A 20281-nucleotide genomic window follows, 5' to 3' on the forward strand; every position below is an offset into this window, starting at 1 on the left:
GTATCTATTGGTGGTTTGGTATAGATGCGTGACCAAGCGCCTTTAGCTTGAGTGTGTCCAGTAGATGATATGAACACATTACTTAGCAATCGGTTGGAAATGCATCGTCTTCAACCCGATGCATATAAGGATATTATAGATAGGGTTATCAATTAAACAAAAAGTGGTTGTAGACATGTGTTAGAAGCCTGGCGTCGTTTAAGAAGTGAAGACGACGTTTGCTGAGTACAGATGCCATGATTGGTCATTGGTTGAACGTCTGAAACAGAAGTTTCTTCTCCTAAGAGTCCGACCACTCCAGGCTTACCTCATGAGTGGTTCGCTGATCTGATCACAATTTGAAGGAACGAGTGTATACTTCGTGAGCACAAATCTTCCATTTAATCTCACATATGCACTTAGGCAAACCCCATTTAGGCAACGGCTGTAAGAAGAAGCATTTTATAGGTTAAGTTGGATAAATCCAGTGCATGGATTCGTTTACGCAAATAAACGTTAAAAGGTAGGAGCGTGAAACCGAAGCCAAGAGGAGGTGGAAAGCGTGTCAACTCTCTGCACTACTCATTACAAGCGCTCATGTATTTCAAAACAGTTAATGCGTAGTATTGCAAATACACAGGAACCAGATAAAATAATGAATGATAGATAAACTCACACAGGTACACACAAAGGGACACAAGGACATAAAAACAAAACGTGTTTGCGTGCTGGTGGCCGCAAGAGTTTACGAAAACCATTAGGATATTATGAAAATAAAAATGTCTCGACGGTCACATGTATGACATATTAAGGTCCATTCTAAGATAAGGGGAACCATGTAACTTTTTGCTAGTACAAGACACTATATTAGTGGTGACATTTGTTTGTTCATTCGGAAGCGTTACTTCTAGCATATAAAATCCAAACTAAAGCAATTATCAAATGTTATGAATTTAAAATCCAGACGGTTCATAAAACAGCTGAGGCTAAATGTCTAACACACCGGGTGTTCAAAGAAAGCTTCATGGCGATCTAAGTGATGCCGTATTAAGGGGCACACCGAGAATCAATCGGAATCTGTTGACACAAAAAATAGACCACAGCTGTAATTATGGTAAGTTCTCTAAATCGTCGCCTGTAAAATCATAGTTCACCTCCTTAATAATACCACCATAATAATAGAATTGATCCCAATATTGTACATTTGTGACGATCTGACCACCTAACCAATAAGATCTTACTTGGAAGCCACGTCATTCACTACAATGACTCGACCTATCTTGACGATCAACAGTATGACGTCCAGTATTGCTGAAGAACACAGTCGAGCAGGGAAGAGAGTAATATATTTGATGGAAAAATCATGAGTCTTAGAGTTGCATGTTGAAAGCAGATTTCAGCATTTATAAACTCAGCTTCAAAGGTCTCGTGGTTAGAAACCAGTAGCGCTACAGGCTCGTACAAGCTCGATGAGATGATAATTTTGATGTAATTACAAAGGTCAGAATGCACTGTATTTTATACCAACTAACAGAAAATATTGTTGCTGTTTTCTTCACTCGCTCTGGGAACACTAAGCTTTTCGTGTTATTGACAAAAGAAAACAGAAAAGTGGTGAAAAGGTCTTTATCTAGATCTTCGCGCAGTAACAGTGGAGAGTGGGATTATTTGTTCACACAAACAAAGCCTCTCAACATTCAATATAAGATAATAGGAAATAAAACGCCTATACAATATAAGGAGGTGAATGAACACTTGAACTATACTGTTTTGATATATGCTTAGTTGTTTGAGGTGAAATCTTAACCAACCAACCTAAGCTGTCACATTAGCTTCCCCCTAGAATCGACTTCCATAGGAACGTCGGTTTGACTAACCTATCTATCAAAAACATCTTAGTTCTGTCTTCTCAGCCCAAGGGAGAATTATCAACTCGCTCACTGTTTGACTTCCAATCAATTACGACTAACTTCGTCTGGCAATCGCCGCTAGTCCATGGATGTCCCTTCATTTGCTAGCTTGTCATTTTATTTTGTAGCATGTGATTTCTTCTACTACTATCGCTGACGGTTTGCTACGTGCTCGCAAGAGAAAGAAAAATATTCGAAATAATGATATAAACAAAGTAGTTCAAAAGTTGAGTAAAACGAATACATCCAGAAAACACAGTTAAATTAATAATATACAATAAAAACGTTTAAATCAGCCAAATGTTTTCAGTTCTCCCGTGACAAGCATCATTACATCATTACAGTTCTTGATTGTACATTATCAAAGGAATATAGTTGCAAGTTGGCTGCACATAAATACTTGCCTCTTTTATGCTGATTATCAACATTCATCTCAAACTTTTTCATAAACAGACATTTCTGCCGTTTTGTAGTGAATAAAAACACAAGTGGGGGCAATCGAATGTATTTGAATACAAAATACGGAACAACTTAGTAAAATCTGAGAACCGTACAGTAAATTCTTCATTTACAAAATGTCAATCAGTCGTATCAGACTTCATCGTTCTTTCGTTTCCACACCAATAATTCCCTGTTCTCGTTCTCTTTTCTTTGATCTTCCCAACCTTCTACCTCCAGGCATTCCACTTTCGATTCATGATGCCTATTATTTATATCTACCGACATCAGCAGCATACATTACAGATCTACTTCTCAATGCATCCATTTATCACTTTATAGTTGCAGTGGTCACATGATGTTGTTTGTGTTTGAAGTTGTGTTTGTAAAGCATCGTCACATTTAAATACTACGTAAGGTTTATTAGCTATACATAAATAAAAGATAATTTATTCGATTTAATGCTGAATGATGAAATGAATGCCAAGTACAGAATACAGTGAGTTCAATGAGTAAAGAGTAGAAATTACTATTGAAGTTGAGAATAAAAGAAAATGGATACATTTTGTTGTAAAAAGTACTTCTATACAACTAATAAGAAGGTTTAGTCGATCAGATACCAGGACATACGTTAAGGGCTTGTTGTTGGTGAATAAGATGAATTGACGTCCTTCAAGTGCATGCCGGAAATTTTTGATGGCGCAGTAGGCTGTTAGCAGCTCTCGACCAAAAGCGCCATATCTCGTCTCCGTGGGAGTGAGGCGTCCATTATCCGAAAGCCGTTGGAACAATAGTGTAAGATGTTGATAATGTTCATCTACGTTTAATGATGCAATTAGCAGGTCATCAGTATAGACGTGAACAAAATCTAGGTCTCGTACAATGCTATCGATAAACCTTTAGAAAGTTTGAGCAGCATTTCGTAATCCAAAAGGCATTCGTAGGAACTCAAACAAACCGAAAGGAGTCGTGATAGCAGTTTTTTCGATATCTTCAAGAGCGACTGGGATCTGATGATATGCTCGTACCACATTGATCTTAGAAAAGATAGTCGTGCCCTTGAGTGATGCCGTGATGTCGTGTATGTGGGGGATGGGGTAGCTATCAAAGCGTGTAACTGCGTTTAAAGCTTGGTTGTCGCCGTATGGTCTCCAACTAACCCCATCCCTTTTGCGCACCATATGAAGAGGAGAGGCCTATGGACTGTGAGAAGGACGAACTATACTAGTAGCTACTAAATTGTCGAACTCACGTTTAGCGAAAGCTAATTTGTCCGGTGCCAGTCGGCGAGGTCGTGCCGTTACTGGTGGCCTGTGGGTGACTATGTGGTGTACCACACGATTGGTCACCGATGGAAGCTTTTCAAGTGGTTTAGTTAGTGAGGGGAATTTCTCGAATAAAGCGTGGAGTTTATCGTCACGCGAATAAAAAGTGCCTAGGATTCGGTGCGCGTTCATGCGGGCTTTGCAGCCCACGAATTTGCTGTTCGACGAAGTATCGATTAGCTGCAGCCGACGTGAATCGACAAGCAATTCATAGTGCTGTAGGAAATCGATACCTAGTAAGGCTGTGATAACATCAGCAATGATGAACGTCCACAGATACCGTCGTCGGTTGCCCAGGTTGACCGCGAGTTGTTGTGTACCGTATGCAGGAATGACTGAGCTATTCGCAGCGCGTAGTCGAAGCACTGTGGCCTGTGACTTGCTGCTACCTCGTGGTATGACAGAGACTTGGACCCCAGTGTCTACTAGGAACCTGGAGTTTGTGCGGTAATCAAGCACACAGAATAAACGGCCAACCTGGGGTGAAGGGCCGGCGAGTACGGCCGCTCTTACTCATCGGTTTCGGAGTTTCTCGCCTTGTATGAGCATGGTGCTCGACAACGGCGGGTGCCAGACCCGATGAACCGGTAGAACTAACACCAGTGTTCACTCTCTTCCGAAGCCGCCTGTCGGCGTGGCTTGGAAGATGTCCTGGTTGGCCGAGTGGTGACGGCTTTGCGGGAACGTGAACGAGCTCGGGGGACGTAGGGTTGGGGCACGTTACAACGGTTTCGAAAACTAAGACCTGTGTGAATGCACCCGTCCCTATCTCCTTGAGCCGAGGAGTGACCGGCGTCCATGTTTGTATTCGGACGTGCCATTGAGGCAACTATATAACTGTCTCTGTTACTAGTCCTCCCTAAAAATTGGTCTGCTGTGAGGACTACCTGATGAAGTGGTGCGTCCTCGAGCAGGGCCGTTACGGTAGGGTTGGATGTGAGCTGGTGATGAATCGAGCCACAATCCTTTGACTATTTCCGAGTCAGCTGCTGTTGGTCCTGCAAGAGATTGCAGGCACGTGAGGTGGTGGCTTGGTTTAGCATCACCCAGGGGGTGACGTGCTAACAATGTCGTCAATCGTTCCTCCCCCGATGGGAGGAGATGTCTGAAAATTGCCTCTTTGAGGCAATTGTAAGCATTAGGTGCATTGGAATTGAGGACAACCTCACGTACAGCTACTATATGGTCCTCGGGTAGTGATTCGAGAGCGAACGCATACTTTCGCCTTCGGCTCGTAATGCAGCGAGTCTCATATTGAAACTCTAATGCGGCAAACCAGACTTCTGGGTCATGGGAAGTAAATGATGCAGGTCGAAATTGGATGGCCTGTACGTCTGAGTCTTTGATATTAATATTATTCTTGTCGCTGTCCGTCGTGTCGCGTATATTATATATTGAAAAATATTAATATAAAAATATGCGACAGATGTGAATAGACTCACCGCATTGACTTCTCCGGGAGATTTGACCAGAGGTTGGGACGTTTTCTAAAAACTGGCTAACCAGTTGTAGGGTGGAGTCGAGTCGCGGTTGACTATGAACATCACTACAAGGAAACTCGTACTAAACAAATTAGAAGGCGAAGATGGTGCGTTACCAGATTTATTTCGTTGGCGATGTCGTTTTATCGAGTGAATACCGAGGTTGTGCCAAAAGGAGTACAAGTGGAATCAGCGGGCAAGAGTACGAACGTACGAGGTCGCAATCCGCGGAAAAAGTAATGAAGATTAATCGAGCAGTAATATGGCTGTCTTTAGCACAGTTAAACAAACGAGCACAGTTAAACAGTCACTGGTACAATTGGTTATAATATTGGTTGTTTCCATTAAATCAATCGCATTCTGTTGGTAAAAGCAGGTCACTACAACCCGATCATAATTCTGACGTGACTTCACCTTCTGAATGATTTTGAGAAACTTATATTGAATACTGTTTGAATAGAAAAATTTTCCAGCTTTTTCAGTGTCTCATTGGGCTTTATTCGAGCGATTTTCTGAGTATTCTCAACAGATGTAAACTGTCGTATTTATGACCGGAGGAATCCAATGTACTGGCTTTTGTGGTGAATAAACAACACATTCACTGAACAATTATTTACGAGGTGTAATGTTTCGTTCTTTTGTAATGATAAAATAGTCTTTTATTCTACTCACTTCTGATTCGGCTTTTTGTTTGCGTCATGTCGAACTACTGGACCATTTTGGATTACAAGCAGTTTATTAAGATATTTACAGATTTATGTTGTTGATTTGAATGTGGGTTCTAAGAGAGCATCATCGAGAAAGTAGAAGGTTACGTGAGGTGCTTGGATTTTTGCTATTATTCACATATTCGTGGAATGTTTGTAATCGCTGTTGGTGGACAAGCTTGTCGTCTGTTAATAAATATTCTATATCCTCCACAATGTATTTTGCTCCCGTTTTACAAACCGAAAATATCACAAGCAAATTATTTTCAAGGCATATTATTCACAGCACATAAAAGAGCGCGATTTTGTGCTACTGCTTCAAACACGGGCTTAGTAGTAGGAATTCAGTGAATAATAGTACAACTAATTTCCAGATTCTCTGACTAACAATACTAAAGATTCTTAACCAGAAGGGCAACATGAATAAGTTCCATTTGTACGGCGCTTCTTCGTTTAAATTACAAGACCTTAGATAACTGAATGTTGACAAGTTTAACCTTTGTTATGTCTTACCCACTTCTGGTGCTGAGGATAACTTGTGTAATCTAGATTAAGACCTTGAGGCGACAGGCTGACCGCCATAACCGTGAAGCTAGTACGTGTGAGTTCGAAGTGGGGTAGAGAGAAGAAAAATATCCTATCACCTGATTGGCTGACAAGCACGCTAGTGAGAGAAGACAAGTCAACTGAAACACTACTCGATTTATTCTCAATTCCGATCTGGTTCCCGATTTCAGATCAGTGTTAAAACATACATAAATGTATAAATGACTAAACCGACCACAATGTACAACTATTAGTAAAAATACAGTTGTGTGCCAAACTGAGGATTATCCTGGAAAATAAGGAGAAAATTAATACGTTTAAATTAAAATAGCTTTGAAACAAAAATGGCTATAGCAGTGAATCATACATCAGACGAGAGCTATGATCTGTAGTATAGGCCAGGAATACAAAAATGTTGTTGTTTAACAAGCTTTGAATTACCTGAAATAACACCTCGAAAAATAGTTTCCGTAGTTTGTCAAGTCTTCTTGTTTCTCTGTTCACATCGACCTTATATAAAGATTTCATTTCACAACACTGTAAACTTATGAAAGGTTAGAATCCTCAAATTGTACACAGTGGTAGAACTATTAATTCATCAAACTGCAGCGTCTGTTGATTTCATTTGGATTAAGAAAGAATTTGTAGTATAAATTACATACTTGGTTGGAAGAGGTATGGTAATTTCATTTGAGTTGTTTAGTTGAGTTTCTTCCATGATGACTCATCAAAGGCGAATTGGAAACTAATCAGAACTAGTGTTGACAGCTGCTAGCTAGTGTTATAGGGTTGAACCACTGCAAAATGTAAATATGTCTTAAGTACGTTATGAGTGCTAAGTTATTTTTCTATAGAAAACCGTTCTGGATGTTCAGATACAAACTCAAGCTGTTTGGTCTACATGTTTTTGAAGAAATGTTGCAGTGGGTTACACCTCAGAATATTATTGGTCTGGATGGTGTTGAATCGTATCAAAATGATTGGACTATTTTTTCGTACTTCATGATATTTTGCAGCTTCTGTCGTGCTGACAAGTGAATCATTTGTATTGTACGATTCTAATTGATAACATACTAACAATCTCAGGGTATTCGTGTCTAACCGAAATCCATAAGTTCATCGGGAGTTCAATAATTTACGGACTGAATTGAAAACGACTCAGTTGCATATCTTCGCGAGTTTCATCTCGCAATGAGTACGTACGGTGAAAGTGTTCTAGCTAAGAACGGAAAATGTGTACATGATTCGGAATATTATGACCGTATACCATCATAACCATATTTCATTAGATATGATTTGGAGATTCAACAGCAACGCTGTTAGTTGTAGTCTAATTTCAGTGATCTGGATAATCCTGTTGTTGACATTTTGTCGGAAATTTAGACAAACGTGTTCAAGTTTATTGATATAAACATTTTAACTCAGTTTTATATGGAATAGATCGAACGTTGCGCACCGTTCGTATTATTTGAAACAGACTCAAACGAGTCACTCAATGAGCTATCCTACAACAACTGTTGAACTACGTGGTTATGATCAGCGATTAAGAAATTGTGTAAGTATATTTCAAGAAAGAAGTCACACTCACTCGATCTGCATGAATAATTGATTGATCGTAGCTGTGACTTGATGTGAGGTGGAAGTTGAATACAGAATGAGATGCAGTAAACGACATACTGCGGATGTACTTCGTCAGGAAACGATGACAATCACACTAATTGTTCACCGATAATCGTCAAAATTATTGCCATACGGGATGAATGCGGCATATGCACACACACACGAAATGGTGTGGTTTTACTAATCATACGTCGAGAATTACGTACCAACTTTAATACGAATATATTTCTCAATCAGAATATACTGCTTCGTACTTTGTCGAGTGATCCGTTGCGTTGACGCGCGGAAAATGAACAATCGTTGTACACAGAAGTGGAACCTCCTGTACATTGTTTCATGGAATGCTTGTTTCTGCGTTCACTAGGTCAATATAGCTCAGGTAAAACTCAAAACTGACGCCTGGTCAGCAAACGTCATGAAAACTATTAACATATTGACGAACTATGTATCACACTGATGCTAATTGATTGCAATTTTCGTGACTGAATCCTTGAAGTTTCCACAGAATTACACAAGTCAGTGTTCGATGGAATCTGCGTTTGTGTGGAAATTTGTTAAATCTAAGGTAAATCTGCATCACCCACACTGTCCAGGACCAACGAACATGGGCAATCTGAAAATTGACAAGAAACATTTGAGCAACAGACGTATCAGTATTATGAGGCAAGCTAACTAAGGATTCCATCATTTGTTTAACACATCGATTAATACGGAATAGAACATAAGTTTTCAACACGTTGGTTTCATATGAGGTATGACTCAATAAATTTGATGCCGTCTTTACTTAGGAAATTACTCATCATGTCAGACGATTGACAGCAGACGATAAAGTCTATCGTTCCCAAGTGTGTAAAGACGACCATAAAATATGATCAGTTTCATTCCATGAAGATCTAGTAACAAGCAGTTACATAAAATTCATAAGAGAAGTAGAGTGCGTTGGTGTAAACACTGTTTCGATATTCATGGCGACGCTTAGAAGTCAATCATACGTTTATTAATCTTCCGATATTGAAGTAGGCGAAAATCATATCAGAATACAATCAAGATACGACATAATTCCTGAATGTCAGGATTGTAAACTATCACGCGATTATTTATTTCAGTCTTACGATAATATGAGATAAAGAGTCTAAACTGAAATAAAGTTTTCAATTATTTACTCAGGTGACTTTATAGAAAAGCAGCCTACAGACTGTCTGTCTCATTCAACTGGTTCACTTACACAATTGTTGAATATATCTTGTCTAGAATTTTCAAAACATATATTAATGTTCAATATAATTGCTGACTACTAAATGTAAAGGGCTGACATATGGTACAGGCCTCAGGACGTATATCATTTTTGTTATCATTGATGATGAGTGAGTTAAATCTTTATGTGATTAATGTTTGTTTTCTATGTGGTAAACACAAGAGAGAGAGACTATATTCATTTGTTCCGTTCATTATTTTTCCACTGAGAATACCGTTATTAATTGATGATGACAAACCGTCTGTATTGAATATTAGGAATATCAAAATATTCTTAACTCGATGACTTTGTCAATGATCGTTTTGCGGGAATACGCATTTGACTACGTTTCTCATTTTGTGTTTCATAAATATCATGGAGTGCCAATATTATGGTGTTGAGATATTGGTCTCAAAGCGTCATCATTTATCCAGACGATTATACGGAATTTATTCACCTGAAGATTAAGCAACGTTTTCAAGATGAAAATATCACAGAAATTTTGTCATGGAAACTGAAGTTAATCAAAACGATTTTACAAAATACACGTTATTTTTGAATGTCGTTCAAACACGCATGAATGTTTGATGTTTTTCTTCTTCTTTTTCTTCTACTGATCACTTTAGCATTCTTATCATCAAAGACGGTGATTGGGACGTATCAGCCGGCATACTTGAAGACGAACATGTTTAGAAGTAGGTGTGGTTATTTTTTCGGATGGATGAATGATAATATATTTTGTCTGATATAATAATAATATTCATGTCAATTTCCTTCGTTTCATTACTAACACTCTCTCCTCCTGACGATGATGTGTGAAATTGCGATAAATCGGCAACAGACAACAGACTGTTTGGTTCAATGATATAATGTAATGATTAAACCACGACATCAAACGATTAAACGAATTGGTAGTTCGACAAACTACTTGAGTGACCCCAACGTTGTACGTATCAACTGGCAGCTGACTCAAATTCTTAATAACTGTCACTAGTGGACATCAATATTCCCTGTAGACGCACTTGCTGAGTGAGAGCAAGTAAGGTAGTTGCATCAAAACATTTTCTACAGACTGGTGATCCAAGTTGCCGGACAGACATCAATCCAGTCCACCTAACCATAAGAGTCGGTCACACGTGTGCATCTAAAGTGACGCGTCTGACTGCTGTTCGTATTCCAGTAGCCTGATGTGAACTTATCATGCAACTTTATTACGTAAGCTAAACGAGAAGAGCTTTGAAGCTTACTCCAAAAATAAGAGGATTTGAGTGCACTGTCCCAGTAGTATATTCGTTTACACTTAGATCAAAGCTTCCTAAGCACACATTTGCAACCAGACGAATCAGGCGACAAATGAATGGTATTGATCATGTGCGGTTGACAATAAGTAACATATTTATAATTGTTTTTAAAATGAAAGCAAATTATTTGGATCTTTTTACAGAAAATCCAAGTACAAATACTTTGCGTGTAATTCAAGAACAGACGAAATCGCTGTCGTTTGAATGGAAACCGATGAAGCACGATTCGTTTTCATATGTATATTTAGAAAATTCAGCAGGGTACTTTTGGAAAACTGAAAGATATATTGAAGCTGGAGATATCGGAAATTTGCCAACTATTGGGAAACCGTGTGAAGCGATAACGTATAAAGCAGAGGGTTACTACAGTGGGATTCTTGGATACTCTTCATTGTTTTCAACATACAACATTGAATATGAACGAGGTGAGCTTGTCATTTTATTGCAGTTGTTCAGTATTATATCTTGTCTCTGTATTCATGTATTTTGTACTGAAAGCAGAGAAGAATCTGCTTAACAGTTTCCACACGTAATATACTTGTAGGAAAATTTGTTTAGAATTCCAATAGTGAATGCAGTGTAATTGATAGATAAATATTCCATGTGCTCTGGTAAATTCAGATTAGAACATAATGCATTACAAAAACGTTGTTGCTGACTATGTGTATTTATTTTGCCTTACATTCTCATCGTCTTTTCTCACAGTTCCGAGGATCGAAAATGTTCGAATACAAAAGCAGTCTGACTCGTCTTCACGTATAACATTGGGAAGAGAAGAATCACCATGTAAAGTCGACACCACAGTTATGTTTAGAGGAAATTCGAAAAATAAATTGGAGATGTTTATCATGCCACGAAATCAAGTTGAATATTATATGAACCACACAGAAGTGAAGGAAAGAAGCACAGAAGTGTTCATTCTGTTCAATAGACGTGGAGACCGTTTCTCTTTACCAACAATCGGTAATATTTTTTTCATGTCTATCATTATTTGCAAAATATTTCGACATTCAAGGTTTGATGGAGGAGATGATGTGCATATTCGAAAGTTCAGTGCTTACATTTCACAGTCACACAATACAAGATAATTATAAAAGTTGCCACATAGTGAGAACATGTATCATGTAGATCTAGGCGAGATGTACAGTTATAAATATTGTGTTTCCACATAGACGATAAATTGGTATTATTGTGCGTACCTACAAGTTATGAGCTGACGTTTGTTGAATTATTAAGTTCGGAGTCCACATTGTCTATTTAATCTGATAACAACTGAAAACATTAGAAAAATCAATATTGAGAAAATGAGGCCACCATTGGTTTGAACCGATGACACTACAGATTTTCGAAGTGTTGAAAATGACGAAGTATATTAATCACGATAATTTAATGACAACCATAACATAACACGTGCCATGTCTCTGGTAACAGATATTGAAATCAGCACAAATTGTACTGAATTTCGAACAATACTTCATCTCATTTTGAATAGGAACACAATGTCTATATTTCCATATAGATAACTAGAGATAAATGATGACCATCTACTCCATTGCTGTCACGATCAGGCGATTGAATGACGTGAATTTTTGCAAATGATCACGGTCGTAATGAACCACGGAATCACATATACTTCAGGCTGTCACAGAGCATAGTGTTTGTCTGGTGGTAGTAGAATCTACAGGATTAAAAATGAAGCTGGAATACTTAGATTGGTGAGTTGTGTCACTTATCTTTGCTGAGCATAATTTTCTTAACTTGATGTTTCGTTTTCAAATAATGAGAAAAAGTGTTTGTTTTCAAACTTTTCTCTCTTCTACTGGAATCAAAACGAAAACGTCATGAATGTGAGTTTACCAATTAAACTGTCAAATAATGGAAAACATTTCGTTTCTGTAATGCATTTCTAGTAGTAAGATGATCAGAAGTCATTGAATCGACCAATTGACCAATAGTCTAAGTTGCGATGCACTAAAAATATTTGACGTATCACTGAGTTGTGTGTGCTTGTACGTCATGAGTTCCGATGCTCATCAATATTGTAGATAGATTAGGCGCAAATCATGTGTTTTGCATCCACAGTAACGTCAATATACGTTTGCATTGAGGTTTGAGTGGCTAAAGTTGAATTTCGAGTGAAGTGTTCAAATTTAATACTTTAATCTGTGTGATTGATAGCAAAATATTTTCATTGGATTTTAGAAAACAAAAGTTAAATGTAAGTTACCAAAGTTGTTACCAATAGCGATGTAAATAGTAGTGAACTGAAAGTTTCAAAAATTTATACAACATGTTTATCAATTTAAACATAGGAAATTATGTATTCGATGTCATGAATAAATTGGCAAAATACATCAATTTTGATCGACGAAGAGTTCGTCCAAAAGTGAACTTCATTCATATTCGCAACAAATACCTAACCCTATATAAACGCGATAGATAAGGGAAGAAAATGTGCTATCGGTTTGAGCATTCAATTTACGACTAACGAAATAATAAGGGTGCCATTTAACAAACAAGAGAAATAACAACCAACATAAAAATAGATCAGTGGACAAGAAAAAACAGAAATGACAGAAGGTATTCATAACTAAGAATCGTACACTGCATTACCTAAAGTGAAAAAAAAATTAACAGATTAAAAATTGACTAAGCTTTCAATATGACAAGATCAAATACATGACTAAATCACAGTTGTCTTGAGCATGATCGAATTCAACGGCAATGATTAGAGCTATGTCATTGAAAGAATTCATAATATTGTGTTCACTAACTGAATCACCACACTGAATCATCAATATTTTCACATACCTATAATGCTTGTATTTTGCAGATGAACTAACAGACAAGAAACTGAACAAAGAAGAATCGACAACGCAAACGGAATGTAAGATAATCACATAACCAGTAATCTCTTTATCCATCAGTTATTCGTTGTTGTTGTTTGTCTGAAATAGACTCAGTGGAGTGTTTGTTGCACTTTTGTGAATGTTGTGGTTTGGCTCGTGGTCATTTCAATCTATTTGTTTCCGTCTCACCGATGTCTGCGTTCCTCTTCCACCACTGATATTATTTTGTTTTTCACACGTGTCTTTCTGTGATTAGCTTCTGAGTGTTTCCGCACTCCGTTCCGCTGTTGCAAAAATATCCTTTACATTTGCTTTTCTAGTATTTTGTGAAAAGTTCTATTCTAAGTGTAATCAATCAAATCATTGTTCGATTTAGGTAGGGACAAATCAGAAATCATTAGACAACTTTAAGTTTCTTTTGCTCTTGTTACACCAAATTCTTTTAATTCACCATCTGTCAACAAGGTGGGTACTTCAGGTGAGTGTAGTACCCGCTGACGTGTCGGTAATTGTGTTTGTTAGAATTTGTCAAATTTCAGGTTTTCCCGTTCGTCGAATCATACGGATCATTTTAGAGAAATGCTGCAAATGAAATATGTTTGCTATAAATCTTGTTAGGTTTGACTGATGTTAGTTGGATAAATTTAACTTGGATAACTGGTGCAATTCGACTCACATATTTCTAGTAGACGTCCACTGTGTCAAGTGTTTTGATAGCAACCACTGAATCGATTTGTTTACATCAATATCAACAATGACAGAAATCATGCTACAAAACCTCGACGGTATCACCGCTTACATTCTCAATGTGTAATTCAAGACAAATGGTGTGTTTTCTCATAAACAGTAGGAAGTTATTGACATTTCTTAGTATGACAAAAATTACCGAGGTGTATAACAAGCCAACAAACAAACAAACAACAAACATCGTGTTCCGTGATCTAAGTGTGACGATTTGTAAAACTCCTAAATTTCAGTAGTGTCTCTATTATTCTGCACATCGACAGTAGTGATCCAGGTGACAGTGACATGCATTTCTGTACATGTAGCAGGTGCAGGTTAACGATAACTCAAATAACAGCTCACACACTCACTCGTGTTACAACATTGATTACGTAACTAAATCACAGATGTCTTGAGCACGATCTAATTCAACAGCAATGATTAGAGCTATGTCATTGAAAGGATTCATAATATTGTGTTCAATAACTGAATCACCACACTGAATCATCAATATTTTCACATACCTATAATGCTTGTATTTTGCAGATGAACTAACAGACAAGAAACTGAACAAAGAAGAATCGACAACGCAAACGGAATGTAAGATAATCACATAACCAGTAATCTAACAATCGTAATGTAAATGTGGCTCAATTGTGAACGGTATCTACACATTCATGAAAACGAAAATATCTAGAAGTATTTCACCGTGACAATAGAAGTGTGATGTAGTGTTGCGTGGAAATTTCATGTGTGAAACTGTCGTATTAGTAAACATCGACATGTGTAAGCGTATGCATTTACTGTCATCTGAGTTTATGGTTACTATTTACTAAGGCGTAGAAATCAATTCATCATAGTGGAAACAGTACAGTGAAATCGGAAAATGGGAGAAATTTGAACAAACCTAATAAACAATTTCTATTGGACATGGGTCATCCGATATTACTGTAAAATACACCATACTATTCCTGACAAATAATTTATATTCGTAGTGTAGGTTGGATGCATGTGCTGGTGTTATTTGCGCATTCTGAAGTGTGATATCATTTAACGTGGTTTATCTTCTCCATCAAAGTTCTATCACGAGTTGACCATTTGTGCATATTCCGTTTGTCGACTCAACTGTTGATAAGCTATTTCGCTTTCTTTGTTTATTCTATCAACGTGACAGCTGTGAGTGTGACTGTGATGAACGAGGAGAACACGGCGAATCTCAACACATGTGAGTCTCCCACCATACACGTGTTTCTCAAATGCTCTCTTTATCAATCAGTTATTGGTTGTTGTTATTCGTCTGAAATAGTCTCAGTGGAGTGTTTGTTGCACTTTTGTGAATGTTGTGGTTTGGCTCGTGGTCATTTCAATCTATTTGTTTCCGTCTCACCGATGTCTGCGTTCCTCTTCCACCACTGATATTATTTTGTTTTTCACACGTGTCTTTCTGTGATTAGCTTCTGAGTGTTTCCGCACTCCGTTCCGCTGTTGCAAAAATATCCTTTACATTTGCTTTTCTAGTATTTTGTGAAAAGTTCTATTCTAAGTGTAATCAATCAAAACATTGTTCGATTTAGGTAGGGACAAATCAGAAATCATTAGACATTGTTAAATTTTTTTTCACTTGTACCGTCAATCTCTTTTAATTCTTCATTTGTCAATAATATTTATACTTTGTTAGATTATACTTTTCATTGCGCTTTCATTACGTATATTCTTGTTGTTGTGTTTTTGTTTCTTTTTCTGTTTTTCTATGATATAAGCTTTTATTCATTGTGTTTTTCGGTGCATTTTGTAGCGGTTTGATTATCTTCTTTCTTGCAATAAATTGTTTTATTCTGTTTGTTGAACTATAAAGTAACGTTTTTCGCTTACGAGTTTCAATAATTTAGTATTATATCCATAATAACTTTGAGTATCAGTTGTTTGTTTGAATTATATTAGTAAAATCCGTCATATCTTTCTCGTATTCATGCTGCATTTTTAGCATCAAATGTTCTAAATTCATCATTTTTCGAAGTTATTGGTACTTCAAGTGAGTTTGCTATTCACTGATGTTTCTATGTTTATGATGTTTCCATTTGGGATTTGTCATATTCTTATACACCATCTGAATGTATTCATGTCACTGAAGTTCGTATATTTTGCTTAAATTTGACAAACAATGTCGAGCTCACCAGTTTCGTGTCTGTAGGTTACTCTCGTGATATTGATAGAAGAAATCAGAGAAGTAGTGGATAGGTCTTTATTTAGATATTCACACAGTCACAGTGGGATTATCTGTTCAGATAAACAAAGCTTCTCAACATTCAATATAAGATATTAGAAAATATAATGCCTATACAAAGTAAGGAAGTGAGGGAATATGTGAAATCCTAACCAATCAATGTAAGCTGTTACATGAGTACTCAGTTCACTTTGTGAAGTATAAAATCGTTGTATGAAGTGGTGCCCAATTGAGTCTGAACAGTTGATACGATGTAACAATATGAAGCCAATAAGTTCGGACTATTCAAATTTTATGGCTTCTCTTTCCATAACGAACACGGACATAATGTCAATTAATTAAATAATGGTAAAAATAATATACGTAGAAACTATGTGGAATGAATCTTTTAAAACACTTATTCCGACCATTATGATTATCCACGTCTCATAACTTGATATCTTTTTTTTTATGTGTATACTCTCCTTTACAATTTACACTTGTCATAACAACATCTACCCTCAGTTCACTCCCACAGATTTTCAACGCATTTGTACCAATCATTGACAGAATAGTATACAGGTTCGGTTTGTTAACGGAATTCAGTAGGTTAAGATTTGTCAATATATATCACACCACGTGCATGCGCCTTGTACTACAAGTCACAAGGTTGTTTTATTTATATATTTGTTAGTTCAGGTCTTTCTCTCTTCCGTTGTAACTTATGGCTGAATGTTTCATACTTTCTCACATCAGTAAACAAGTGCTACTTTTCAATTGTCGCTCTTTTCTCTCTCAGATATCATTATACCAATATTGGTCGTGATAATTCTTGTGGTCTCCATAGGTTTGTTCTTTCTTATTAAATTGTTTTAACATCAATCGTGTCCTGTATTTGTACCCGTAAATGCAGTGTGCTTATTTCTGATTAACTGTTAATTTTGTATTCATAAATATAGATTGTTGTCTTCATATTGGTTTTGATATACAGATAAGACATCGATTTATTCGCTAAGTGAAGTCAATAATGATATTTATGCAAATCAAAAGACTCTTAGGCAGAGGAAGAGAAACGAGTAATAGTTGAGTAAACAAGTATTCACCACACTCCTTAGGATTTGTTCAGACACTGATGACATTATTGAGATCAGGAGTTTATGAATGGATCATTGAGCGAAAAATTACTGATCACTTTGAAGAGAGATTCCCTTCACAGTCCTATTATTATAAACTGGTTGAGTTTACATGGACTGAGACATTTAAATTAAATGATCATTGAATAATAACTATTTCCACCCCCAAAGGAACAGAAGTTACATGTTTCCTGTCAAATAATACTGAACATTTAACATAGCAATATTATGAATGTGATGTAAAGTATTCTGAATTTTGTGACCGCATTGGAACATAATCGACATAGTTGGTTTAGTGTCGTGAGTACCACAGAAATGACATCTGCCAAAACTTTAAAATCGGTGATTTGAATTCACAAGTTCATCTGCTTTCTCTTCAAGTACATGCTAACGTTACATTGTATGAAACAACCAACGAATTACTCTCGCATAGATCTGTTGGTTAATAGAAATGATACAAGTGGAATGGAGAAGATCTGGTTATCGATGGAATCGAGGACTGATTTGCCACCCTATTTAGGGCTTGCCCTTTAGAAGAGTCTGATCCTCAGAACTGACAGCTCCGTATACGGTAGTCAAGTTAGTGGTTTTCTTGAGTTGACAGATTAGTGGATGATACATTGATGTTGAAAGTGAAGGATGCCACGAAAATACACTCAATCGAAAAGTCGGAAGGACAATGACATTATTGCAGAAGATTCCTCTGTTATGCACATTCTATTCCATTGATATAAACTTGTGACAGTGCAGTTGCATTGAGTCTATACGAACCGGAAGAAAATTGATTTGTGACACCTTTGATCGTGTTGTTTGCATTGACTGAAACTGTGCATTTGTGTTTGTGAATTGAAGCACTCTTACAGAAATAGAAACACCCTGTTTTATAAAGCAACCAAATATTATCTTTTGAATGCATTTTCACGTGATTTATCTAGAAAATAAAGGATATAATCTATTTGGTGCGCTTGGTATTCTTCCTTCATCCTTTATCAACTTGTTTGTTTGTGGTAATTTATATTTGCTAACTGCTTAAACAAATAATGGTCGAATAACTGGGTTGTATTATTTGTCTAGATACGAATGTACATTTGTATTTATAATGAAATATAGAACTGTCATTTACCAAAATCAACTTGTTTAGCTTTCAACTGGGCAATAGCGCGTATCTAATGTACATAGGTAGTTATTCTTCAATCCAAACATTAGTTTTGATTCTTCAACTATGAATCACAATGATATTGTTAAATACAGTATTGCAATATATCAATTGGGTTTCGTATAATATTCTGGTAATTTTTAAAGTTGTACAAAGAGCACGGTGAATCAAATGGGATCTTGACTTTCCCAAACGGATCAGAAGCTCTCTGAAAATCTTAACTAGCCAAATATTTATTTTCTTTTATAGCACTTTGACCGGATTCCGACCAGATTGCATGATAATGCTATCGATAGAAAACGACGTACGTTGCGGAAGTCACAATATTGCACCGCTAAGCAAGCGCTCATTTGCGAAGCTGAAGAGAAACGGAAAATGGAAGACCACAGGACACATTGAGTGGAGAAATGGAAGCAGTTATCAAAATGATGAACAACAGTTACAACGACTGTAAAGGAGTTTCTAGGAGAGAGTTAGATGTCATAAGGCCGCTACTCATTCACGAGGTGTATTAGGCGTCAGTTAATAAGTAAACAAGTACCTCACAATATATATCGACTAGATTTTCGTTATTGATGGACTAAAATAAGTGAAATATGAGCATGAATTTTGAATACGTGTACGCCGTGCACCTGTTGTTCCAAATAGCCTCTAATAGAAACGAAAAGCGATAATACAAGGGGAGGAATGCGTGCTAGTAAACTCGATTCGACCATGCATTACCCAACATTTATAGCCAGGTAGTAACAAGCTACGGATGCATGTTGAGTAGGATAAGCGAGTGGCAGTTATATAATCACTGATGTTCAACCGGCGAATAATCATCAAGGGCAGAATCGTGGCTCAAGAAAAATGAATAAACCTGTCTGTCTTGAACCTAGAACAACCCGTGTAAAGTTAACATGGCAACAGAATTCAAAACACTCTTCTGCAATAAGTAGAGCGATGATTTCAAAAAGTGTCTCATCAGAAATAACACTGAAAAGGTGTGTGGTTAACGTTAAGAATAAGTGGCAAACAAATTTGAACTGTTTGTGATGGGATGCAATGTCGCGTTTGGGGTCAGTCAATAACGGAAAAATCTGTCATACACATAGTAAAAGCATTACATGGATGTCATATAAGCATGGACAAAAATGAAAATGTAACAACGAGATCATGGGCAAATTAGTGAGAGCACAATAAACCGACATGCATTTATGTCGTGACTGTTTGAACGATAAGTTAACAAGTTCATATGAACAACCGATAATACCGTACAAACAGTAACAATTTGTTTATTATTAACCTCGTATTGCAATGGAATAAATAATGAGAACAGATAGAATATAACATAACAGGAAATGGTCTGCGTTGTCAACAGAATATAAAGTTAAAGACAATGGAAATATGAACATTTTCTCACTAGCCTGGTATTTATATTTTTTCATAAAAATATTTGCGAACAATATGAGAGGATTTGATTGCGATATGAGTAATATAAATACCTCGTATATGAACTGTTGTTGCATTAATTTATATTTTATCCGATTATTTGTCGTTGAAATTGTTCGCCACTAAACTATGCCACTAGATCCAACATTGTGTAGTGACAGATAACTGATAACTTAATCAACGAGCATTTATTGGCAAGCAGTAAAACAAATGCAGAATTGCTGACATACTATTCTCACTTT

General features: G+C 36.8%; 2 protein-coding genes across 2 annotated transcripts in view; one reads left to right on the top strand and one right to left on the bottom strand.

Annotated features, from left to right (window-relative positions):
* Positions 1 to 4501: 4501 nt before the first annotated feature.
* Positions 4502 to 5478, bottom strand: MS3_00009639 (uncharacterized protein; the record flags this gene model as incomplete). Its single annotated transcript, XM_012939893.3, has 3 exons — positions 4502 to 4986; positions 5095 to 5215; positions 5425 to 5478. 3 exons carry the CDS (start codon positions 5476 to 5478, stop codon positions 4502 to 4504), a joined length of 660 nt encoding a protein of 219 aa, XP_012795347.3.
* A 4342-nt stretch (positions 5479 to 9820) lies between these two features.
* Positions 9821 to 20281, top strand: part of MS3_00011190 (uncharacterized protein) — a gene marked incomplete at both ends in the record, with an annotated part of 41829 nt that continues 31368 nt past the window's right edge. Inside the window, 3 exons of the mRNA XM_012939892.3 lie at positions 9821 to 9935; positions 10685 to 10966; positions 11247 to 11327. Coding sequence (XP_012795346.3) covers positions 9821 to 9935; positions 10685 to 10966; positions 11247 to 11327 — 478 coding nt within the window. The remainder of the gene's footprint in view (positions 9936 to 10684; positions 10967 to 11246; positions 11328 to 20281) is intronic.

This window comes from Schistosoma haematobium, chromosome 7 (assembly GCF_000699445.3).
Source record: "Schistosoma haematobium chromosome 7, whole genome shotgun sequence".
In the NCBI taxonomy this organism is placed as follows: domain Eukaryota; kingdom Metazoa; phylum Platyhelminthes; class Trematoda; order Strigeidida; family Schistosomatidae; genus Schistosoma; species Schistosoma haematobium.